The sequence below is a fragment of the Poromitra crassiceps genome, assembly GCF_964638095.1.
Source record: "Poromitra crassiceps genome assembly, chromosome: 10".
Lineage (NCBI taxonomy): Eukaryota > Metazoa > Chordata > Actinopteri > Beryciformes > Melamphaidae > Poromitra > Poromitra crassiceps.
This window is the reverse complement of record NC_139631.1, coordinates 8915896-8943112: the sequence shown is the minus strand read 5'-3', so window position 1 is coordinate 8943112 and position 27217 is coordinate 8915896. Positions and strand designations below refer to the sequence as shown.

At 47.3% G+C, this 27217-nt stretch overlaps 1 protein-coding gene across 1 annotated transcript in view; it reads left to right on the top strand.

Annotated features, from left to right (window-relative positions):
• Window positions 1–4208: 4208 nt before the first annotated feature.
• map3k7cl (map3k7 C-terminal like) overlaps window positions 4209–27217 on the top strand; it is a gene marked incomplete at both ends in the record, with an annotated part of 27904 nt that continues 4895 nt past the window's right edge. The window contains 3 exons of the mRNA XM_083644225.1: window positions 4209–4284; window positions 12533–12591; window positions 16983–17098. Of these exons, the coding sequence (XP_083500351.1) occupies window positions 4209–4284; window positions 12533–12591; window positions 16983–17098 (251 nt within the window). The remainder of the gene's footprint in view (window positions 4285–12532; window positions 12592–16982; window positions 17099–27217) is intronic.

Below are 27217 nucleotides of genomic sequence, written 5' to 3'. Positions count from 1 at the left end.
GATTTAACAACAGCAATCTATTAACCCTTTCATGGGGTCGGCTGTGGCAGGAGGTAGAGCGGGTCGTCCACTAATCAGAAGGTTGGTGGTTCGACCCCCCGGCTCCTCCAGTCCACATTTTAATAGATTATTACAGGAGAGGTGGCGTTGAAATTCCAAGAGGGGGCGACAATGTAACACACTATTCCCAGTTAGAAAAACATGAGCAGACCAGTTGCCTTATCGAGGCACCACCAATTCAGCAGTTTTACAGTGATGATGACACAGACACGTTACTAGACAAGCTACAGACACAGCCACCATTGTGTCTGCTATGCCAATATAACGCTCTTCTAAAGAGCCTCTCCTCTTTGAGACCATTGCAGACAAGTTATTAGACAAACAGCCTGTTTTACAAAACACTCTGCCTCATGCCTACACACACTCCCCAATCACAGGTAGAGTAAGGCGTGACATGCTTGGACATCCTGGGGAGAGAAAATCTACCTTCACCATCCTGGGAAAACAAACAAACAAACAAACAAACAAACAAACAAAAAAGAGTAAACGGAAGAAAATAAATAACTAAATAAACAAATAAAACAAGTAATCATATAACTGCGTCTTCAGTTCCCATCATAAAAACTGAGTGAGGGAATTGGTCCTGGAAAGTTGTTGAAAAGTCCTTTTTGATGTTTAAAGGAACACTCCGCCGATTTTCAATGGTGAATTATTTTGCACATAATCTCACACATATCTGAAAAATGTCAACAGTTTTGCAGGCATTCCTTTAGTTTGACAGTTATTGAGAGTTGATGTCAATTAGGTTGTGGACCAGTGATGTCATTTGTGCATGAATGGCATCACTGGTCCACAACTGAACTCAAATCAACTCTCAATAACTGTCAAACCAAATGAATGTCTGCAAAACTGTTTTTCAGATATGTGTGAGATTATGTGCAAAATAACTCGGCATTGAAAATTGGCGGAGTGTTCTAACCACATTTAGCCAATCTCTCTTTTTCTTTTGTTAATTTCAGTCGTTGTTTGTTCAGCATTAATTTGCAGCCTTGTGAATACAAGCTCAGCAGTAGCTATATCTGCACTGGGAAAATACAATCCTCACATTGTGAAGGGAAAAAATGTGTTATATGTCTGGGGTCACTAGAGTTTTGTGACGTCAAAGTGGGCCTAATACACACAACACAACAACACACTCTTGTACTCTTGTGCCACCAAACTAATCTGATAATCTAGTAGCAAAAAAGTGTCTTAACTGAGTCTAGGTTTAAACCTCCCTACATCCCCAAACACCACCCCAAAAGAAAACATAAAGAGACGTGGATTTTCTTCCGCAGAAGCATGTAGCTCGCACCGGAGGGTCATTCTGAGCGACTGCATCATTGCACAGCTATTGCACCGCCGCCAATAGACAGCCCAGCGGCATGACCGTGTCACTCAAAACAGTGCTGGAGCTATGGACATTTTTGCAGGCTAAAGTCATGTCATCTGAGACATTTAATTGGGAGCGGGGTGCCACAGGGGTATAGAGGACGGCATTCCTCCACTGCCTGGCCTGCCTGCGCCCTGTTGTGTGCTGCTGCTGCTGCGCTAACGCCGCGTGGCCGTGGATCATGTCTGTACCCACGCACACTTCAGCTGGCTCTTTCACTGGACCGTCACTGCCCGGCTATGTGTGCTGCTGCTGGATCTGAATCCATAGAGCTGCTGCTGCTGAGGTGTGTCTGTTTCTGCCCCTCGTGCTGCTGAGGGAAGTGGAGGTCCGTTGTTGGGTTTTTTTTTACCACTAGGAATAAAGTTGTCCGTCTTTGCTGGGACGCACTCAGGACACACACAGGACGCACACAGGACGCACTGGCTGAGCAGCACCGACCTGTGTTGTTTACTACTGGCTTAACCAATAGTCGAAGAGAGGGAAACGGCGGACAAGGAGCAACAAAAGGAATACCACTCATATCAGATTTTTAGTTTTTTCTTTTTTCAAATACGGAATTTCCTGGGTCAAGTTCGTGCTCTTTCAGGTAACAATGGCCTGTTGGACCCAGATGGGTTCTAGTACACCCTGTGCACGATGGCATTGGTCCAGAAATGTAACCATGTAGGGGACATGTCACATGTGTCAGTGTGTTTTTTTTTATTATTTGAAATTAATACGGTCATGTTTTGATCGAAATGGATCACCGGCAAATCCCAGCAATATATCCCTACAGCCATTTGGACATTATTCTATTGCTTGCTGTATACAATATTCCAACGACTGTGAGAGAGACGAATAAAATCAGTGGTTATTGACCCATTTCACAGCAACCGTTTTGAGGTGGTAGTAAAGCAGGTGTAATAATCCATGACCGTTATAATGATGGTTCCATTCCATGCTAGGTGTCCCAGTGTCCAGGGCCCTTGTTAATGTTATTGATTGCACCTGCTTTACTTCCTGCTTTACCGCCAACAAAACGGCTGCTGTGAAATGAGCCTATATATTGTGTGGTGAGGGTCATTGAGGTGTGAGGGTTAGCTCGGGGTTAAAGCAGGCAGATGCCCTGATATAAAAAGCCTGTCTCTTTCACCCGGAGGTGACCTCAGAGCCAGTCTGTCAAAGCTCTAATTATTTCATCCCACTGCAGCTCCACATGCATATGATGAAACTAGGCTAGAGGGGGTGTGTTTAGTCAGAAGTCACGCCCTCTTCCGGCTTTGGCATGGGACCAAAGCTATTCCATTCCCCATGCATTTCCCCATAGACGTTTGTTTAAAATCCTTATGAAAAGAGTTTGACTTGGCCAAACCAAGCCACTCGACTATTCAGAATCGGGAGAGACCATATTTAACCCTGGGGAAAGAAAAAACAAAAGAAAAAACGGGCGGGTGGGGTGTCAGGAGGGGGAGAAAATCACACTTTTTAAAGTTTTGGTGTGAGTGAATGTTCTCTGGTCAATCAATCAATCAATTCTATATTTAGTGGAAGACCAGGCTCTTCATTTTAGACCCAACAATTGAAATGCTTCTTACATGCGCTGGCTAGTGTCCTCTAGAGAGAGAGTGGCGTCAGCGGAGGACCAAAATGCGAGACTCATTAGACAATGAACAGCCAGGAATGGGCCTCGCGCTACTTTTGCATGCTAAAATAAAGCGGATAATGTACAATTTCATTCAAGGGATGAAAAACCCTTTCAGAGTACAACACAAACTGTCTATTTTGCTGCAACTCGACAGTGCTGCTTCATCCAGGACCTTACTTCCTGGAACTCTTGAGAGTAAAAAACTGGTCCATTGGAGTGAATGGAGATGTCGTGACTCTTCTATCTACATGGCTCTGGCGCTGGCTATTTTACTGCACAGGTCATGTGGCAATTGAGACATTTCCCAACATGCACTTGGGGATGGCGGCAAGCTAAGTCTCTCTCCAGTCTCTCCTGATTCTGAATATAGCTGAATCGCATGGTTTGACCAAGTAAAAAAAAAAAAAAAAAAAAAAATTAGCATCGCGTTAGTTCATGCAAGACACGGAAGTCATAGGCTACACCCAGCTGTAATCAATGAATGAAATGAATGGGGAGGGGGGGGGGGGGGGGAATCATGACACATTAGTAGAGACCAGCTGCCACATTAAATACCCTTCTTCTGCAAGAGCCTCTTGACTGCAGTGCTAACCGCTCTGTTTTGTGCCTCTTGACTGTGCTAACCGCTCTGTTTTGTGCCTCTTGACTGTGCTAGCCGCTCTGTTTTGTGCCTCTTGACTGTGCTAACAGCTCTGTTTTGTGCCTGTGAGCCTCTTGACTGTGCTAACTGCTCTGTTTTGTGCCTCTTGACTGTGCTAGCCGCTCTGTTTTGTGCCTCTTGACTGTGCTAACAGCTCTGTTTTGTGCCTCTTGACTGTGCTAGCCGCTCTGTTTTGTGCCTCTTGACTGTGCTAACAGCTCTGTTTTGTGCCTCTTGACTGTGCTAGCCGCTCTGTTTTGTGCCTCTTGACTGTGCTAACAGCTCTGTTTTGTGCCTCTTGACTGTGCTAACCGCTCTGTTTTGTGCCTCTTGACTGTGCTAACAGCTCTGTTTTGTGCCTCTTGACTGTGCTAGCCGCTCTGTTTTGTGCCTCTTGACTGTGCTAACATCTCTGTTTTGTGCCTCTTGACTGTGCTAACAGCTCTGTTTTGTGCCTCTTGACTGTGCTAACCGCTCTGTTTTGTGCCTGTGGCGTCACCAAGGGATAAATGATCACCTCAGCCAGAAGAGTGTCTCCTGATAAACCTGAAGTTAGAATCGCCTTCAGCCTCGACAACACATCAGGTAAAAACACAAGCATACAGACACCCACCCACCCATGCTGCATGCAGGCCCAGTTCTACGCAGGTGCAAGAGCATGCATTATACCCTCAGTTTAATATTTAGCACCCTTTCAATTGAGCACATTTGAATAGGCTTGTGCCGAAATGAGTGTATTTCAGAGGCTGTAGCGTAGCGGGCTAATTTTTCAAGCTAGAGTGAAGATGCTGGTATGGTATAAAGCTAGAAGGCCTAATATAAGGCATCCAATTGGTACCAACCATGTCATTCTATCTTGTCGGTAATAAGGCAAAATAATGTTCCAAATTCAGGATTCATTTTGGCGAGGGAAAAACTGGCGCGGCCATCTTTAAAAGACCTTGACCTTTCACCTCAAGATATCTGAATGAGAATGGGTTCTATGGGTACCCACGAGTCTCCCCTTTACAGATATGCCCACTTTATGCTAATCCCATGCCCGTTTTTGGCAAAAACCATGCCATTTTTCTTTATGCAGTATTAGGCTAAATGTATTATTTTTGCCGATCTATTTGAATATTTCTGCTTACTGGGGTCCCTAAACAGTCTTAGAATTGCATCAATTGGGAGAACTAGAAAGCTGAGTCTCCATTCAATTAGCCCGACTGCGTGATAATGTTAGTCCCCATAGTAGAGACATAGTAGAGACATAGTACAGACATAGTAGAAACATAGTAGAGACATAGTAGAGACATAGTAGAGACATACTAGAGACATAGTAGAGACATAGTAGAGACATAGTAGAGACATAGTAGCCATTTCATTGTAGTGAGTCCATCTTTTGACCTCGTGTGTTCATCAGGGACCACGCTCGGGACCTGTAACACCTACACTATTTCTCATTGCTGTTGCCGCCCGCACTGTCGCTACTGGTGCACCCCAACTAAACTCAGACCATGCACCCTAAGTCACACACACACACACACACACACACACACACACACACACACACACACACCTGTCTTCCAGTCTCTCTGAATCATGCTTTATCGTAACAGCTTTATTTTGAGTTTGGTTCCACCTATTGCTCAACGGAACATTTAACACTACCCGGAGAAGCTCGCGCTCCTACAGTACTCTCGCTGCATTTCCAGTATGTGTGGAACACATGCGCTACATTCTTGCAACCAAAACAGACCTGGCACAATCCGTCCCCCCGGGCAGCCCCCCCTACCCAATCCCCCCCCCCCCCCCCCCCCCCCGTATCACTTTAAGTGCGGTCATTCTTCTATGCGGTAGCTGAGACAGGTGCTCCCTCTATTTCTGTAGGACCACAGCATATTAAAAACAAACCACACACGCGTGTGCGCAGCTGTGCACTCGTAAACTGTGCATGTATGCACGCACGCACACACACAACCAGTGTCATGACAGTATTATGATTATGATGACTATTATATTATTACATCTTGAGGAAAAACATTCAGAAAGACTTTCTCGTTCCCTCGCGTACACATACACACTGATCCATTCTACGCACTCACAAGCACCGCATGTCATAAACACATGTCATCGCATGACATATAGACACACACTCGTGCACTAACCTGGCATCACCACCAGGTGACCAGGCTCTCTCTCTCAAAGGAGAAGAGCCTGGTCTCTGTTACTTCCTGTCTAAGACCCGCCCTCCTGCATGTTTGTGTTACAGTGTTGTCATGTTTGTGTTACAGTGTTGTCATGTTTGTGTTACAGTGTTATCATGTTTGTGTTACTGTTATCGTTTCCCCATAGAAATATGCTTTTATATGCTGTTAGTTACAGTACCTCCGAGGTTACGTTTTCGGTGAAGTTTGTCAGTTCGTCTGTCTGTCTGTTTGTCTGTCTGTCACTAATGTGCCAATTGTCATAAAACCTGGTGGGAGGGTGTAGCATGGACCAAGATACATTTTGGGGTGGATAGATACTGTGTGGGAACGCTCACAAAACGTTACTTCTGGTATCGTTGTGTCAGGGGGACGAATGGTAGAACGGTGGTGGGAAACCCCCCATATATCTCAATGACTCACCAGCTGAAGGTGCTGTGGCTCTACACGACAGGATTGGGGATTCAAGAGCAGGTACATAGACGTCTGTTCAGATGTGCCTTTACTGTGGTTGTTGAATCCCCGATCCTGTCTGCCTGGGCTGGGCTAACTATGCTAAATGCTATGCTAAATGCTAAATGCTAACTATGCTGAATGGGGAGGATTTCCCCCATGCTGACCCATTTATCACGCGCCTATGACGAGACACCGCCTGAATCTATTCAATCCAGGGTGGGCTGTAACTAGGGATAGGAAGGTCGTAGAGAGTCGGGGTTCAAGGGGTTGGTAGGGGAAGTGGCTAGGTGTATCTGGGTGGTAGGAGGGGGCGTGGTCAGGAAAGGGGGCTGGGCCAGAGGAAAGGGGCCATAGCTAGGGATAGGAAGGTCATAGAGAGTGGGGGTTTGAGAGGTGGGTAGGGGGAGTGGCTAGGTGCATCTGGGTGGTGGGAGGTGCCATGGTAAGGAAAGGGGGCGGGGCTATGGAAAAGGTGCCAGGGTTCTGATCTGACTCACAAAATTGCATATCATGGCAGACTGGAGTATTGGCCTTGGCGGAGGTCTTAGCTCGTGCAGCTCAATAACTCGCTTCACATTCATTTACTTTGAAGCCCTGTTTTCAGAGCAGACATGTTTTCTGGAGCACAGACCGTTTGCAGATCCACCGGATCTGCAAACTGCCATTTCCGCTTTTTTACCGGATGACCAGATGCCAAGCGTCTGGCCCCACACTCCAAACACACGCACGCATACGCACACACACACACACACACACACACACACACACACACACACACACACACACACACACACACACACACACACACATACACACATACACACACACACACACACACACACACACATACACACACACACAGACACACACACACACACACACACATACATACACACACACACACACACACACACACACACACACACACACACCGCTACTCAGAGGTCGACCCTACCTACGGTGCTAGGTGCTGTCTGTCAGGATGTTTTACGGCACTGGGACGGCAGCTGCAGCTTTGCAATGGCAGGGTCAGGTTTCCCCTCTAATACTAACACTGTCCCGCAGCCTGACCTCTCTAATACTAACACTGTCCCGCAGCCTGACCCCTCCAATACTAACACTGTCCCGCAGCCTGACCTCTCTAATACTAACACTGTCCCGCAGCCTGACCTCTCTAATACTAACACTGTCCCGCAGCCTGACCCCTCCAATACTAACACTGTCCCGCAGCCTGACCTCTCTAATACTAACACTGTCCCGCAGCCTGACCTCTCTAATACTAACACTGTCCCGCAGCCTGACCCCTCCAATACTAACACTGTCCCGCAGCCTGACCCCTCCAATACTAACACTGTCCCACAGCCTGACCCCTCCAATACTAACACTGTCCCGCAGCCTGACCTCTCTAATACTAACACTGTCCCGCAGCCTGACCCCTCCAATACTAACACTGTCCCGCAGCCTGACCTCTCTAATACTAACACTGTCCCGCAGCCTGACCTCTCTAATACTAACACTGTCCCGCAGCCTGACCCCTCCAATACTAACACTGTCCCGCAGCCTGACCCCTCCAATACTAACACTGTCCCGCAGCCTGACCTCTCTAATACTAACACTGTCCCGCAGCCTGACCTCTCTAATACTAACACTGTCCCACAGCCTGACCTCTCTAATACTAACACTGTCCCGCAGCCTGACCCCTCTAATACTAACACTGTCCCACAGCCTGACCTCTCTAATACTAACACTGTCCCACAGCCTGACCCCTGTAATACTAACACTGTCCCACAGCCTGACCTCTCTAATACTAACACTGTCCCACAGCCTGACCTCTCTAATACTAACACTGTCCCGCAGCCTGATCCCTCTAATACTAACACTGTCCCACAGCCTGACCTCTCTAATACTAACACTGCCCCACAGCCTGACCCCTCCAATACTAACACTGTCCCGCAGCCTGACCTCTCCAATACTAACACTGTCCCGCAGCCTGACCTCTCTAATACTAACACTGTCCCGCAGCCTGACCTCTCTAATACTAACACTGTCCCGCAGCCTGACCCCTCCAATACTAACACTGTCCCGCAGCCTGACCCCTCTAATACTAACACTGTCCCGCAGCCTGACCCCTCTAATACTAACACTGTCCCACAGCCTGACCCCTCCAATATTAACACTGTCCCACAGCCTGACCCCTCCAATACTAACACTGTCCCGCAGCCTGACCCCTCCAATACTAACACTGTCCCGCAGCCTGACCCCTCTAATACTAACACTGTCCCGCAGCCTGACCCCTCTAATACTAACACTGTCCCACAGCCTGACCCCTCTAATACTAACACTGTCCCACAGCCTGACCCCTCCAATACTAATACTGTCCCACAGCCTGACCCCTCCAATACTAACACTGTCCCGCAGCCTGACCCCTCTAATACTAACACTGTCCCACAGCCTGACCCCTCTAATACTAACACTGTCCCACAGCCTGACCCCTCCAATACTAACACTGGGCAGTGGTGGCCCAACGGTTAGAGAAGCGAGCTTGTGACCGGAAGGTCGTCGGTTCAATCCCCGGGACCGGCAGGATAAATCTGGGTGGGGAAAGTGAAAAGGCAGCGCTTGCCCCTCCCTCATTACCACCACTGAGGTGCCCTTGAGCAAGGCCCTTGACCCCAACTGCTCCAGTGGAGCTGCTCAGTGGCCAGCAGATCAGACTGTGGTTGTACTGGGCAGCTTCCAGGTGTGAATGTGTGTGTGAATGTGAACAGGGCACTCCTGAAAAAGAGAGCATTGCTCTCAGTGAGACTCCCCCTGTATAAATAAAAGGTTAAAAAAAAAAAAAAACACACTGTCCCGCAGCCTGACCTCTCTAATACTAACACTGTCCCACAGCCTGACCTCTCTAATACTAACACTGTCCCACAGCCTGACCTCTAATACTAACACTGTCCCACAGCCTGACCTCTCTAATACTAACACTGTCCCGCAGCCTGACCCCTCTAATACTAACACTGTCCCGCAGCCTGACCTCTCCAATACTAACACTGTCCCACAGCCTGACCTCTCCAATACTAACACTGTCCCACAGCCTGACCTCTCTAATACTAACACTGTCCCACAGCCTGACCTCTCTAATACTAACACTGTCCCGCAGCCTGATTCACTGCTCAGCTTTTAGAACACAGGCCCATATTTATAGCCGTTTTGAGCAGTTAACACTTCCCGCTCCACTCCAGCCATCTCTGCCCTCCCTGAGAATTTGACAGCAGGTGGAGTTCTTCGCTGAGCACAGCAGCATGTGTCCTCCTTCCTTTGTCTTTATGTCTTCATTGTGTTTCTGTCTTTTGTTCCTTCCTTTCTCTGTCTCTTCCTTCATTAAAGTCGAACTGAACCTGTTGGTCACGTGCATAATGAGTCCGTTGCAGACTGAAAACATAGTTTGTCTAAGATGACAGGTTGAGAGGCGGGTCATAGTATCATGTCGATGATTTTATTTGACAATTCTGGGGACTGGATTGGGCTTTGGCCAATCCTGGCATGTTCCGCCTCCAAATCGAGTGGGATTCAGTGTGTTGTGGCGCTCCCCTCGGGAAGAGCCTTTTGACGGGAGGAGTGGAGCTCAGCGACCCGCAGGCAGCCAGCTGCCTTTGTGTTGCCGAGCGGAGAGTGCAGCACGTCGGCCTGGAATCTCCGAGGTGCGACCCCTGACAACCAAGCTCTCGGATGCGCGCGCCATTATCGTTGCTGTAACGATACGATATCCCTGGAATGCGCGTTTTAACGAGCCAGTTACATTTCTTTGCATTCTTAGAGATTATAGTTTTTGTTTTTTGTTCATGTTTCTAACAATTGGCCAAGTTAGTAGTTAGTTTATGGGATAGGAGTTCTGCCAGATGACAGGCACTAGGCGCCATTTTTGACTTCATTTGGAAGAGAAAATTATCCTGAAATGAAGATTTGATTGACAGCTGCATGTCGTGATATGATTGGTTGAAATGGGGTAGAAATTTGATAGTACAAGGTGACGTCAGCAAACTGTACATTACTGTTATCAATGAAATCTTGAAAAACGAACTTTTGATGTGAAAAAGTGTGAAAAACTAAAGAAATTCGATTGTTGTGATTTTTTTTGCATACATTATTAAATAGGTGCACTGCATACCCAGGTATTTGAACTAAAAGAAAAGAAAAGTCATTCTTGGGTTCAGCTCGACTTTAATGCCCCCCATCCCTCAGCTCTTTCCTTCCATACACCCGCTGTTATACCACTTTTATGGATTCTCTTTACTTTCAGTTTACTTTGCATTTAGTTTTCATGATGTTGTCTCGATTTGACCAGTTATAGTTTCAGTTCAAGTTTTTTAGTGTTTCAGTGGTAGTTGCTAGTACCTGTGACATGTTTATTCCAGTGCTGCTCTGGCACAATTAGAGCCTAACTCTTCCAAAATAAACGTTTGGATATTCGCCAGACGATCATGTTGTTGAACTTGTTGCCTCTTGGACCTCATGTTTCTCAGCAGGGGAACTGAGACCCGTGCTCCATCCAGGGATCATCTCTTCATGCCAGGCGTAGCTTTAACCCAGCACTGTGTCAACCCTCAGTATGAGCACTGAGCACTGTATTTAGTCCACATCATAATGAGCACTGTATTTAGTCCACATCATAATGAGCACTGTATTTAGTCCACATCATAATGATGAGCACTGTATTTAGTCCACATCATAATGATGAGCACTGTATTTAGTCCACATCATAATGATGAACACTGTATTTAGTCCACATCATAATGAGCACTGTATTTAGTCCACATCATAATGAGCACTGTATTTAGTCCACATCATAATGAGCACTGTATTTAGTCCACATCATAATGAGCACTGTATTTAGTCCACTGTATTTAGTCCACATCATAATGAGCACTGTATTTAGTCCACATCATAATGAGCACTGTATTTAGTCCACATCATAATGAGCACTGTATTTAGTCCACATCATAATGAGCACTGTATTTAGTCCACATCATAATTGGCCTCATGGCTACAGGCTGCTTTTAGAAGGTTGCATCATCCCAGGATTCTCCACATGTGTTCCACAACTCCAGAGGGACATAACTGACGAGGCAGAGGCTGGTGCAGACAACCTGTCTGTCTGTCTGTCTGTCTGTCTGTCTGCCTGCCTGTCTGTCTGTCTGTCTGTCTGTCTGCCTGCCTGTCTGTTTCTGTCTGTCTGTCTGTCTGTCTGTCTGCCTGTCTGTCTGTCTGTCTGTCTGTCTGTTTCTGTCTGTCTGTCTGTCTGTCTGCCTGCCTGTCCGTCTGTCTGCCTGTCCGTCTGTCTGTCTCTCTGTCTGCCTGCCTGTCCGTCCGTCCGTCCGTCTGTCTGTGTATCTGTCTCCGTATCTGTCCATACATCTGTCTTGTGGTGCTTGTGGTCGTGTTTGTCTGTGATGTTGTCCCTCTGTATTCTTGTCCTGCATGTCTCTCAGGCTGACAGCTCATTACTGCTGTTCAGTTAGAGGACATGGCTCATTTATAAGTTGGGCGCTGTGTTGCTATGTTGTCGTGTCACAGAAGAGGCCCCTCTACTGTTTCACTTGGGACCAGTTTATGAGGCGGAGAAAGGCATGAAGTCACTGCCTGTTAGCTCTGTTAGCCTGTTAGCTCTGTTAGCCTGTTAGCTCTGTTAGCCTGTTAGCTCTGCATCAAAGCTGTACCACAAATAAAACCACATTCACTCAAAAAGAGAGTTTCTGCCTCAGGCTCAAATCACAACAGACAGAATTGTGCTGTCCTGTGCTGTCCTGTGCTCATAAGGCCGTGTGGCGTGTGTCCACATAGCGCTTTATCAGCATCTTCTTGGCGTGGAAAAGCTGCTGCCTGGAGCACTTTGTGTGAGGAGTGGATGAGGCACTTCTAGCAGGACTAACAATACAGTGTTGTAGAAGGAAGGCTTACCATAATCCATACTGCCTTTATGATCGCTGTTACTCTAACGTAAATACTATAATTAGCCTAACATCCTACTTCTCCATCGTCCGGCTGGAAAAAGCACTTCACGTCACCCAGTGCTTTTCTGAAAGGTTGAACATTTCTCAGCTTTTGAAAGCGTGTGTATTTATGTGTGTGTAATATGAATCTGTATTATGAAACTGTATTAATTGGAGGATCAGTTGATCTTGATGTTGTTCTGTTAGATGTAAAAGATGCGGAGGACCTCTCTCAGACTTTCCCGGACCTTGAGCAGCGATTACAGGTAGGCATGTAGGCTACAACACATCACTGCATGTAGGCTACAACACATCACTGCATGTAGACTACAACACATCACTGCATGTAGACTACAACACATCACTGTATGTAGGCTACAACACATCACTGCATGTAGACTACAACACTACAACACATCACTGCATGTAGACTACAACACTACAACACATCACTGTATGTAGACTACAACACATCACTGCATGTAGACTACAACACTACAACACATCACTGTATGTAGACTACAACACATCACTGCATGTAGACTACAACACTACAACACATCACTGTATGTAGACTACAACACATCACTGCATGTAGACTACAACACTACAACACATCACTGCATGTAGACTACAACACATCACTGCATGTAGGCTACAACACTACAACACATCACTGCATGTAGGCTACAACACTACAACACATCACTGCATGTAGGCTACAACACATCACTACATGTAGGCTACAACACATCACTGCATGTAGACTACAACACATCACTGCATGTAGACTACAACACATCACTGCATGTAGGCTACAACACATCACTGTATGTAGACTACAACACATCACTGCATGTAGGCTACAACACTACAACACATCACTGCATGTAGGCTACAACACATCACTACATGTAGGCTACAACACATCACTGCATGTAGACTACAACACATCACTGCATGTAGGCTACAACACATCACTGCATGTAGGCTACAACACATCACTGTATGTAGACTACAACACATCACTGCATGTAGACTACAACACATCACTGTATGTAGACTACAACACATCACTGCATGTAGACTACAACACTACAACACATCACTGCATGTAGACTACAACACATCACTGCATGTAGGCTACAACACTACAACACATCACTGCATGTAGGCTACAACACTACAACACATCACTGCATGTAGGCTACAACACATCACTACATGTAGGCTACAACACATCACTGCATGTAGACTACAACACATCACTGCATGTAGGCTACAACACATCACTGCATGTAGGCTACAACACATCACTGTATGTAGACTACAACACATCACTGCATGTAGACTACAACACATCACTGTATGTAGACTACAACACATCACTGCATGTAGACTACAACACATCACTGCATGTAGGCTACAACACATCACTGCATGTAGGCTAAAACACATCACTGCATGTAGGCTACAACACATCACTGCATGTAGGCTACAACACATCACTGCATGTAGGCTACAACACATCACTGCATGTAGGCTACAACACATCACTACAACACATCACTGCATGTAGACTACATCACTACAACACATCACTGTATGTAGGCTACAACACATCACTGCATGTAGGCTACAACACATCACTGCATGTAGGCTACAACACATCACTGCATGTAGACTACAACACATCACTACATGTAGACTACAACACATCACTGCATGTAGGCTACAACACATCACTACAACACATCACTGCATGTAGACTACAACACATCACTGCATGTAGACTACAACACATCACTGCATGTAGACTACAACACATCACTGCATGTAGGCTACAACACTACAACACATCACTGCATGTAGACTACAACACTACAACACATCACTGCATGTAGACTACAACACTACAACACATCACTGCATGTAGACTACAACACTACAACACATCACTGCATGTAGACTACAACACATCACTGCATGTAGACTACAACACATCACTGCATGTAGACTACAACACATCACTGCATGTAGACTACAACACTACAACACATCACTGCATGTAGGCTACAACACTACAACACATCACTGCATGTAGACTACAACACTACAACACATCACTGCATGTAGACTACAACACTACAACACATCACTGCATGTAGACTACAACACTACAACACATCACTGCATGTAGACTACAACACATCACTGCATGTAGACTACAACACATCACTGCATGTAGACTACAACACATCACTGCATGTAGACTACAACACATCACTGCATGTAGACTACAACACATCACTACAACACATCACTGTATGTAGAGTACAACACATCACTGCATGTAGGCTACAACACATCACTACATGTAGACTACAACACATCACTGTATGTAGACTACAACACATCACTGCATGTAGACTACAACACATCACTGCATGTAGGCTACAACACATCACTGTATGTAGACTACAACACATCACTACATGTAGGCTACAACACATCACTGCATGTAGACTACAACACATCACTGCATGTAGACTACAACACATCACTACAACACATCACTGCATGTAGGCTACAACACATCACTGCATGTAGACTACAACACATCACTGCATGTAGACTACAACACATCACTGCATGTAGACTACAACACATCACTACAACACATCACTGCATGTAGGCTACAACACATCACTGCATGTAGACTACAACACATCACTGCATGTAGACTACAACACATCACTGCATGTAGACTACAACACATCACTACAACACATCACTGCATGTAGACTACAACACATCACTGCATGTAGGCTACAACACATCACTGCATGTAGACTACAACACATCAGTGCATGTAGGCTACAACACATCACTGCATGTAGACTATAACACATCACTGCATGTAGACTACAACACATCACTGCATGTAGACTACAACACATCACTGCATGTAGACTATAACACATCAGTGCATGTAGACTACAACACATCACTGCATGTAGACTACAACACATCACTGCATGTAGGCTACAACACATCACTGCATGTAGACTACAACACATCAGTGCATGTAGGCTACAACACATCACTGCATGTAGACTATAACACATCACTGCATGTAGACTACAACACATCACTGCATGTAGACTACAACACATCACTGCATGTAGACTATAACACATCAGTGCATGTAGACTACAACACATCACTGCATGTAGACTACAACACATCACTGCATGTAGACTACAACACATCACTGCATGTAGGCTACAACACTACAACACATCACTGCATGTAGGCTACAACACATCACTGCATGTAGACTATAACACATCACTGCATGTAGACTACAACACATCACTGCATGTAGGCTACAACACTACAACACATCACTGCATGTAGACTACAACACATCACTGCATGTAGGCTACAACACATCACTGCATGTAGACTACAACACATCACTGCATGTAGACTACAACACATCACTACAACACATCACTGCATGTAGACTACAACACATCACTACAACACATCACTGCATGTAGACTACAACACTACAACACATCACTGCATGTAGACTACAACACATCACTGCATGTAGACTACAACACATCACTGCATGTAGACTACAACACTACAACACATCACTCCATGTAGACTACAACACATCACTACATGTAGACTACAACACTACAACACATCACTACATGTAGACTACAACACTACAACACATCACTACATGTAGACTACAACACTACAACACATCACTACATGTAGACTACAACACTACAACACATCACTGCATGTAGACTACAACACATCACTGCATGTAGGCTACAACACATCACTGCTACAACACATCACTGCATGTAGACTACAACACATCACTGCATGTAGGCTACAACACATCACTGCTACAACACATCACTGCATGTAGACTACAACACATCACTGCATGTAGGCTACAACACATCACTGCTACAACACATCACTGCATGTAGACTACAACACTACAACACATCACTGCATGTAGACTACAACACTACAACACATCACTGCATGTAGACTACAACACATCACTGCATGTAGACTACAACACTACAACACATCACTGCATGTAGACTACAACACATCACTGCATGTAGACTACAACACATCACTGCATGTAGACTACAACACATCACTGCATGTAGACTACAACACATCACTGCATGTAGACTACAACACATCACTGCATGTAGGCTACAACACATCACTGCATGTAGGCTACATGTCTGACATGTCTCTCTCTCTCCCCCCCCCTCTCTCCCCCCCCCTCTCTCTCTCTCTGACATGCAGCCAGTGCCCCCCTGTGTGTCTCTGACATGTCTCTCTCTCTCCCCCCCTCTCTCTCCCCCCCCTCTCTCTCTCTCTCATGCAGCCAGTGCCCCCCTGTGTGTCTCTGACATGTCTCTCTCTCTCCCCCCCTCTCTCTCTCTCTCTCTCTCTCTCCCCCCCTCTCTCTCTCTCTCTCTCTCTCTCCCCCCCCCCTCTCTCTCTCTCATGCAGCCAGTGCCCCCCTGTGTGTCTCTGACATGTCTCTCTCTCTCCCCCTCTCTCTCTCTCTCTCCCCCCCCTCTCTCTCTCTCTCATGCAGCCAGTGCCCCCCTGTGGCTCTCTGAGGGAGAGCGCTCAGGTGTACAGGGAGCACTGCAGGATGGCACGAGAGTTTCACCAGGTCAAACATGAGCTGTCTGTGCTTGAGGAGCGCAGGTGAGGCCGTCACCTGACTCTGTGCTGCTTACACTCTGTTCTACAGGGGTTTTCAAAGTGGGCCAAACAGTTTCAGGGGAGGCTCAGTGAATGGAAGTGAAAACATATTAGTTATTATTACATTAGTTATCGAAAGGACCAAACGGTACAGATATATTTAGAAACAGGAGAGATCGCATAACATTTCACTCGGGCCAAAACGTTTAAAAAAATTCAGGTTTGAAGAAAATATTTCTTCAATGTTGTTTTTTTAAGTTTTGGTCCAAGTGAAATGTTCTATGGTATCTCACAATTATAGCGTTAGCTGAATGTTTGGTTTGAACCAGTAAAACTCTTTTTATAAGCATTTTACTAAATGTCTATGGGAAAATAAATGGCGGATGAAAATCTCTGGTACAGTGCTGAAGTATGGAAGCGTATGGGCCCAACAAATACTGAAGCAGGAAGTAGGTGGTCACTTTGCCTCTCTATAACATTAACATTGTTGTTGGTAGCCCATCTGACTCCAGATCCAGTTAGTGTGTTCAAATCAGGTCGAGGGTGTCTGTTTCACTGACTGGAGGACAGTCTGAGTGACTTAACGCGTTTGCTCTGTGTCTCAATGGGCAGAGCACAAGGAAATGGAATTTCAATTGTATCCTGCTTCTGTAATTTGACGTATTGCCGGTTGATACAGGATGTGGGGGCGGAGGCAGGGAGCTGGGGGCGGAGTCAGGGAGGTGGGGGTGGAGTCAGGGAGGGACAGGTTACATAACAACTAGTGCCCTCTAGTAAGAGAGTGGCGTCAGCGGAGGACCAAAATGCGAGACTCATTAGCCAATGAACAGCCAGGAATGGGTCTCGCGCTACTTTTGCATGCTAAACTAAAGCTGATAATGTACAATTTGATTCAAGGGATGAAAAACCCTTTCAGAGTACAACACAAACTGTCTATTTTGCTGCAACTCGACAGTGCTGCTTTTTCTACTCAAGAGTTCCACTTTCTAGTTCCTGGAAAAAAACTGGTCCATTGGAGTGAATGAAGATGTCAGAACTCTTCTATTATATGGCTCTGATATCACCCATGAAGAGAGAAAGGCGGTGAAGCCTTAGAGCTCAACAGTCACGTGACTTTTCATGGAGTTTCCCGCCCCGGAAGTGATGAGTTCCCCATTCATTTTCTCCATAGACATTTCAGAAAATCCTTATATAACGAGTTTTAAGGCTGGAACCAAGCCAACTCATGATCTACTGAATCATGAGTGACCACAAAACATTTCAGTTTGAGCAAAAAATAAAACTAAAACTGAAGATGTAAGCAGATGAGGTGGTGTATACAGGGAAGAGTACGGCTGTAGGTCATCTGTGTTACACTGTTGATTCTGATAACTGAAGATGTAAGCAGATGAGGTGGTGTATACAGGGAAGAGTATGGATGTAGATCAACTGTGTTACACTGTTGATTCTGATAACTGAAGATGTAAGTAGATGAGGTGGTGTATACCATCATGGACAGCCTTAGCATAGTAACCCTACAAGGCGAAGCTATTGAAACTGTTGAATCCTATAAATACCTTGGTATCTGGGTGGATAGCAAACTATCCTTCAATGAGCATATTGAGCACCTTGTAAAAAAACTTAGGAGGAAAGTTGGATTCTTGTACAGAAATAAGTCATGTTTCTCTGCATCCTCTAGAAAACAATTGGTTCAATCTCTAATACTGTCTGTTTTTGACTATGGTGATATTGTGTATATGCATGCCTCATCTTCTGCCTTGAAGTCACTTGATGCCGTGTATCACAGCGCGCTGCGCTTTATAACTGGAGATAAATTTCTCACTCACCACTGTGTTCTGTACGAAAAGGTGTGTTGGCCCTCTCTTTCAGTCAGAAGAGAACAGCACTGTCTTTTGTTTATTTATAAAGCCCTAATCGGTCAGCTTCCTCCATATCTGTGTTCACTTCTCACTCATGCAAGCAATCGCAACGGCACACGCTCACAGTCTTACATCAGGCTGCGTGTCCCGCGTGTGAGGACCGAGCAAGGAAAGACTGCTTTCTCGTACTATGCACCGGTCAAATGGAATTCACTGCAGGACATTATAAAATTGGATCAATTACTTCCTCTGATCTCGTTCAAGGCACTCCTTCGCGACACCTTATGTGAGAGATGCACATGTTTTTAGTTAATTGTTCTATTGTCGACGGACTCTAGTTGCAATTTGCTCTGTTTTGATTTCTACTTGCTTTAAATTGACCTTGTTGTTTGATTGTTCTTATCACTTGTCCTGCTTGTCTGAACTTGTAAATGTACTTTTGTAGCAGGGCACTCTTGAAAATGAGGGCTTGCTCTCAAGAGGCTTCCCTGGGTAAATAAAGGAAATCAAATCAAATCAAATCAAATACAGGGAAGAGTACGGCTGTAGGTCATCTGTGTTACACTGTTGATTCTGATGACTGAAGATGTAAGCAGATGAGGTGGTGTATACAGGGAAGAGTACGGATGTAGGTCATCTGTGTTACACTGTTGATTCTGATAACTGAAGATGTAAGTAGATGAGGTGGTGTATACAGGGAAGAGTACGGCTGTAGGTCATCTGTGTTACACTGTTGATTCTGATAACTGAAGATGTAAGCAGATGAGGTGGTGTATACAGGGAAGAGAGGATATAGATCAACTCTGTTACACTGGTGAAGATGTAAGCAGATGAGGTGGTGTATACAGGGAAGAGTATGGATGTAGGTCAACTGTGTTACACTGAGCAGACGAGGTGGTGTATACAGGGAAGAGTATGGATGTAGGTCAACTGTGTTACACTGGGCAGACGAGGTGGTGTATACAGGGAAGAGTATGGATGTAGGTCAACTGTGTTACACTGGGCAGATGAGGTGGTGTATACAGGGAAGAGAGGATGTAGGTCAACTGTGTTACACTGAGCAGATGAGGTGGTGTATACAGGGAAGAGTATGGATGTAGGTCAACTGTGTTACACTGGGCAGATGAGGTGGTGTATACAGGGAAGAGTATGGATGTAGGTCAACTGTGTTACACTGGGCAGATGAGGTGGTGTATACAGGGAAGAGTATGGATGTAGGTCATCTGTGTTACACTGGGCAGACGAGGTGGTGTATACAGGGAAGAGTATGGATGTAGGTCAACTGTGTTACACTGGGCAGATGAGGTGGTGTATACAGGGAAGAGAGGATGTAGGTCAACTGTGTTACACTGAGCAGATGAGGTGGTGTATACAGGGAAGAGTATGGATGTAGGTCAACTGTGTTACACTGAGCAGATGAGGTGGTGTATACAGGGAAGAGTATGGATGTAGGTCAACTGTGTTACACTGGGCAGATGAGGTGGTGTATACAGGGAAGAGAGGATGTAGGTCAACTGTGTTACACTGAGCAGATGAGGTGGTGTATACAGGGAAGAGTATGGATGTAGGTCAACTGTGTTACACTGGGCAGATGAGGTGGTGTATACAGGGAAGAGTATGGATGTAGGTCAACTGTGTTACACTGGGCAGATGAGGTGGTGTATACAGGGAAGAGAGGATGTAGATCAACTGTGTTACGCTGGTTGATTCGGGGGCTTATTGGATGACAGGAGGGGGTAGAGATGACCCGCGCTGCAGCTACTGTCACATAGCAGAGTGAGATGTACTGTATAATGTACTTTGATGTACCCAAATGGCTGCCTGCACTTAAGCTGTGGCATATGCACACACACACACACACACACACATGCACACACACACACACGCACGCGCATGCACGCGCACGCATGCACACACACACACACACACGCACTCACACACACACACACAGTACACACGCACGCGCGCACACACACACACACACGCACGCGCACGCATGCACGCACGCACGCACACACACACACACACACATATGGGGGGTGGTTTGTGCCACTGACGTGCGCGCGCGCGCACGCACGCGCGCGTGTACGATGTGTCTGTGTGTCGTGTGTTTGGATTATGGCATGACACACAGACACATCGTGCGCGCGCGCGTGCGTGCGCGCGCGCACGTCAGTGGCACAAACCACCCCCGGGGTTGTTTGTGCCACTGACGTGCGCGCGCGCACGCACGCGTGCATGCACGATGTGTCTGTGTGTCGTGTGTTTGGATTATGGCATGACACACAGACACATCGTGCGCGCGCGCGCGCGCTGCGTGCGCGCGCGTGCGTGCGCGCGCGTCAGTGGCACAAACGACCCCGGGGGTGGTTTGTGCCACTGACGTGCGCGCACGCACGCACGCGTGCATGCACGATGTGTCTGTGTGTCGTGTGTTTGGATTATGGCATGACACACAGACACATCGTGCGCGCGCGCGCGCGCTGCGTGCGCGCGCGTGCGTGCGCGCGCGTCAGTGGCACAAACGACCCCGGGGGTGGTTTGTGCCACTGACGTGCGCGCACGCACGCACGCGTGCATGCACGATGTGTCTGTGTGTCGTGTGTTTGGATTATGGCATGACACACAGACACATCGTGCGCGCGCGCGCGCGCGTGCGTGCGCGCGCGTCAGTGGCACAAACGACCCCGGGGGTGGTTTGTGCCACTGACGTGCGCGCGCGCACGCACGCGTGCATGCACGATGTGTCTGTGTGTCGTGTGTTTGCATTATGGCATGACACACAGACACATCGTGTACTTTTTTGGCCCCTGCGGCTTATATAACGGTGCGGCTTATCTATGGATTAAAAAAAAAAAAAAAAAAATCTCTCTTTTTTAGCACTCTTTCTAACTATAAAGCCACTTCTGTTTTAATTTCCTCTCTTGCCCTCTTTTCACCACACTGTATGACACTGTATGACACTGTATGACACTGTATGACACTGTGTGCACTGTAAATAACAACACAGGTGGTGTTGTGTTATGTTGTTTTGTTGAAATGTTAATAAATGGGAGCATTACATATGGTAATTAAACATTAAAACACAATAAAAAATAAAAAAAAAATAAAAAAAAATACCATTAAAACACCCGCGGCTTATAGTCCGGTGCGGCTTATATAAGAAAAAAATAGTCAACTTTGAAGGTGCGGCTTATACACCGGTGCGCCTTATAGTCCGGAATTTACGGTACTTTTTGTTGAAGTACTTATCCTTTTAAAGCTAAAAGGAGGCACTTCCAACACCTTGGGCTGATTTCTGGAGTTATATCAATCTGACAAATCCATAATGTGTCCTGGGATTCCCTTCATATCCATGTATCTATCCATCTGTTTCTTCAACGGTGGATCTGAAATGGCTTATTTTTGAGTACGGTATGTTGCTCAGCACAAGATTCCGACGCGGCGATGTCTCACTCATGACCCCACGACCGATAAACACTGAGCACGACCAGGAGGCCGCACTTTTTAAGCCTGAGCTAGATTTGACCAGCTTTTGGCAAAACCATTGATCCTAGAGCGATGATTCATATATCCAGGCGCTCAGCAGAACACTCTGATCGACGCAAGCAGGTGCTACAAAGTTTCCTATCAAATTGGACCGATTTTTTGGGGTTAAGCTTTGCTCATTTATTAATGGGTTGTGTCCAGCAGCAGATTCAAACCTCAAGTGCTGTTTTTTCTCCTAAACTGCCCCAGAAGGTACCAGAGCACTGACATTCGGCACAGTGGATCGCATGGGCATTCTGATCATGGGCACCGAATTTGAGCCCTCTGCGGCTTCGGGGGGCCAGTTCCTCTCAAAATGGATTGGTGTTTTCAAGCAAAAACGACAATTTTTTTCTCCTAAACTGCCCCAGAAGGTACCAGAGAACTGACATTCTGCACAGTGGATCGCAGGGGCATTCTGATCATGGGCACCGAATTTGAGCCCTCTGCGGCTTCGGGGGGCCAGTTCCTCTCAAAATGGATTGGTGTTTTCAAGCAAAAACGACAATTGTTTTCTCCTAAACTGCCCCAGAAGGGCTGAGAGAGCCCAATTTCGGCACAGTTTACCCAATTTACACCATATGGGCATATGGCTGTATGGGACATAGAAATGTCAAATATCCAACCATAACCTTTATACTGTACCATTATAGCATCATACATTTTCTGATGTGTTACACTAGAAGGTTTCCAAATAAATAGTTTTCCTAATCCCCCCCAAAATCCAACAAAACTATGAACTGGACTAATTGACCCCATATAGTTTATTCCTATGACACAAGCGCTGTTGGGGCTGAAGATGGGCAGTCTGATGACAATGGCAGCTATTTTTCAAGCAGTTTTCAGCACCACAAATATGGTTAGACACCAGTTAGAGTTGGATTTGTTTTATTCCAATGTAGGGAAGCAAAAAAACGTTAGGGTTGTGCTACAACCCAGGTTTTACGAGTGAGAACGAGAGCTCTCACTAGTGCCTACAACGCTGCGTACGCAGCCCTATGGAAGACTGTCATTTTGCTCCAAAATTACTTTTCATTAAAACCGACCACCCACCCGTAGGTGGCGTGGTGCCCCCCTGGGGCTGACACGGATCCACGTGACTATGTCACGTCCTGTCAGCCCAGGGATAACCACTCTACATTTCTTCCAGCCAGCTGAGATCCGACGCACCCCGTGACGCATCGACGCAGCAAGGCTGGGTAGTGAGAGCTCTCGTTCTCACTCGTAAAACCTGGGTTGTAGCACAACGTTTTACTTCGTTTCGAACTCAAGCTCTCACTAGTGCCTTAATTCAACCGACCTTGCTGCCGGGAGCACCCCACAGGGCGACCCGAAAGGCACCGGTGAACCACGGCCGTATGGCAACGTTCATGCCTGACCGTCTGACATATTAGAGTGGCAACGATACTACTTTCTTGCCACCGACAGCACCGCGTGCGCAAATTGCGAACCGGACACGTTGAGACTGTAGTACCTAACAAAAGTGTGATGAGAGGACCATGAGGCCACGGCACACATGTCCTCCCCTGAACACCGCGCAACAACGCAGAGGATGTCGCAACACCCCGCGTAGAATGCGCCTTGATACCCTCCGGGGGTATATTACCCACGGCAGAGTATGCCAAAGCGATCGCCTCCACTATCCAGTGTGATAAGCGATCCTTGGAAAGGAGGCCACCCTGGGCCTTCTACCAAAGCAGACCAACAACTGGTTTGGAGTGCGTAATGAACGCGTCCTGGCCACATAGGCCGAGAGCGCCCTTACTGGGCACAGCATGTGCAAGCGTCACTCCTCACCCGAACTGAACGGCGGGGGACAGAATGCTGATAAGTCTATGACCATAGACCTAAAGCTGACATTAATATTCTTAGGTTGGTAAGCCGGGTTAGGTCGCAACGTAACCCTGCGCCCATCATTCCCAAAACCATACAGGCCTGCTGCACCGAGAGGGCAATCAGGTCACCAACTCTCTTTCCTGACGACAAGGCCAGCAGCAGCGCGGTCTTTAAGACAGAACCCTTAAATCGGCGGAGTCCAAGGGCTCAAACGGATGACCCGTTAGCCCGTCCAGCACCGTAACCAGGTCCGATTTGGGAAAAAACGCACCGCGACGGCGGGCACAGTTTACGCGCCCCCTTCATGAAGCGTGAGACAAAGGGTACGCCCCCATGGGGCTCCCTTCAATTCCCATGTGGCAAGCAGAAATCGCGGCTACGTACACCTTAAGCGACTGCGGGGACTGACCCGCGTCAAGCAGGCTCTGAAGGAAACAGAGAACTGGTCGCACACTGCAGTTCACTGGATCCACGCCCCTACTTGCTGCATAGTGCATACCACATTATCAGGCAAGCCCTGGGCTAGCAACTGGTCCCGTTCAGGAGCCAGATTGCTAGCTTCCACCTGCCTGGGAGGGGTGGAACACCTCCCCCTCTGCCTGGGATAGGAGATCGGCCCGTACCGGCAACGCCCAGGGCGGATCTTGCGCCAGGGAGACCAGGTCCGCAAACCATGTCTGCCTGGGCGAAAACGGACTAAAACGAGCCGGAGGCGCTGTTCCCTCACCCTGTCCAACACCTGACAGATCAGGGGGGTCGGGGGAAACGCATAGAGCCCCTCCCTCGGCCACGCGTGCGCTTTTAGCGCGTCATGACCTAACGGGGGCTGTCCTCCTGGATCGAGAACCACAGTGGGCAGTGTGTCGCGTGCCGCGATGCAAGAGATCGACGCGGGCGCGACCAAACCTGGCCCAAACCTGTTCCATCACCCGAGGGTGGAGGCACCACTCCGTATAACGGGGATTGCCTCGAGACAGCAGGTCGGTCGTAACTCAGCCGTCCCAGCAGATAGACCGCTGACACTGAAAGGAGATGGGGATACACCCACAGGTGAATCCCCGCTATGGTTCAGCGCCCCCGACCGCACACCGCCCTGTTTGTTCAGGTGGGCGATCGCTGCCATATTGTCCGAGGGAATCAGAACATGGTGCCCATGTGTGAGCCGCTGGAAGTGTTACCTTGCGGCCAGACTCGAAAGAGAACGTTGTCTCTGCAGTCCCCCCAGCCTGCGGAGACAACGTTCTCTTTCGAGTCTGGCCGCACGCGGACTTGTCCGGCAGTGCGGTCCCCAGGAGAGCTCCCAACCAACAATGGGCCCTCGGTACCATTGATGGTGGGCTGTCCTAGGAGCCTCTAGCCGAGGCCAGGCCGTAGCCATGGACCAAGGCGAGCCTTGATGATGGGTATGAGACCCTGGGAGAGCTCCCGACCGAACTCGGGCCTTGGGCACCGAGGACGGTGGGTCTAAAGCTACAAGCCGCAGGCTGGAACTGAGCCCAGCCTTGGTGAGCCAACCGGAGGGCTTGACCTGAGCGCTGCCAACCGAGGCCAGGCCGTGGCCATGGACCAAGGTGCGCTGTGCCCCCTGCCAGGCTCCCTGCGCTTGCAGGGGGCGCTCAGACAAGGGAGTGCGACCCATGGAGAGCTCCCAACCACCCCGGGCCTTGGGCACCAAGGGCGGTGGGCTTGTCCTTAGAGCTACAAGCCAAAGGCTGGCACTGAGCCCAGACCTTGGCGAGCTGTAACCCCTGCTGGACGCGTAGCGCCAGCAAGGGGCGGTACGGAGCTACAAAAGAAAGAAAAGTTACATTTCGTTGCAACAAAAGAAGTCAACTACAGTATGCAACACAATCTATGGCAACTACAACTTTTGAAGGAATAACGTAGGAACACAACCTATGACACTACAACCATTAAAGGAATAAAGTAGTTTTTTTTCACAAATGAAGGCTCTGTATGTTCAGTTTTTTTGCTTCCCTACATTGGAATAAAACAAATCCAACTCTAACTGGTGTCTAACCATATTTGTGGTGCTGAAAACTGCTTGAAAAATAGCTGCCATTGTCATCAGACTGCCCATCTTCAGCCCCAACAGCGCTTGTGTCATAGGAATAAACTATATGGGGTCAATTAGTCCAGTTCATAGTTTTGTTGGATTTTGGGGGGGATTAGGAAAACTATTTATTTGGAAACCTTCTAGTGTAACACATCAGAAAATGTATGATGCTATAATGGTACAGTATAAAGGTTATGGTTGGATATTTGACATTTCTATGTCCCATACAGCCATATGCCCATATGGTGTAAATTGGGTAAACTGTGCCGAAATTGGGCTCTCTCAGCCCTTCTGGGGCAGTTTAGGAGAAAACAATTGTCGTTTTTGCTTGAAAACACCAATCCATTTTGAGAGGAACTGGCCCCCCGAAGCCGCAGAGGGCTCAAATTCGGTGCCCATGATCAGAATGCCCCTGCGATCCACTGTGCAGAATGTCAGTTCTCTGGTACCTTCTGGGGCAGTTTAGGAGAAAAAAATTGTCGTTTTTGCTTGAAAACACCAATCCATTTTGAGAGGAACTGGCCCCCCGAAGCCGCAGAGGGCTCAAATTCGGTGCCCATGATCAGAATGCCCATGCGATCCACTGTGCCGAATGTCAGTGCTCTGGTACCTTCTGGGGCAGTTTAGGAGAAAAAACAGCACTTGAGGTTTGAATCTGCTGCTGGACACAACCCATTAATAAATGAGCAAAGCTTAACCCCAAAAAATCGGTCCAATTTGATAGGAAACTTTGTAGCACCTGCTTGCGTCGATCAGAGTGTTCTGCTGAGCGCCTGGATATATGAATCATCGCTCTAGGATCAATGGTTTTGCCAGGGTCAGCCAAAAGCTGGTCAAATCTAG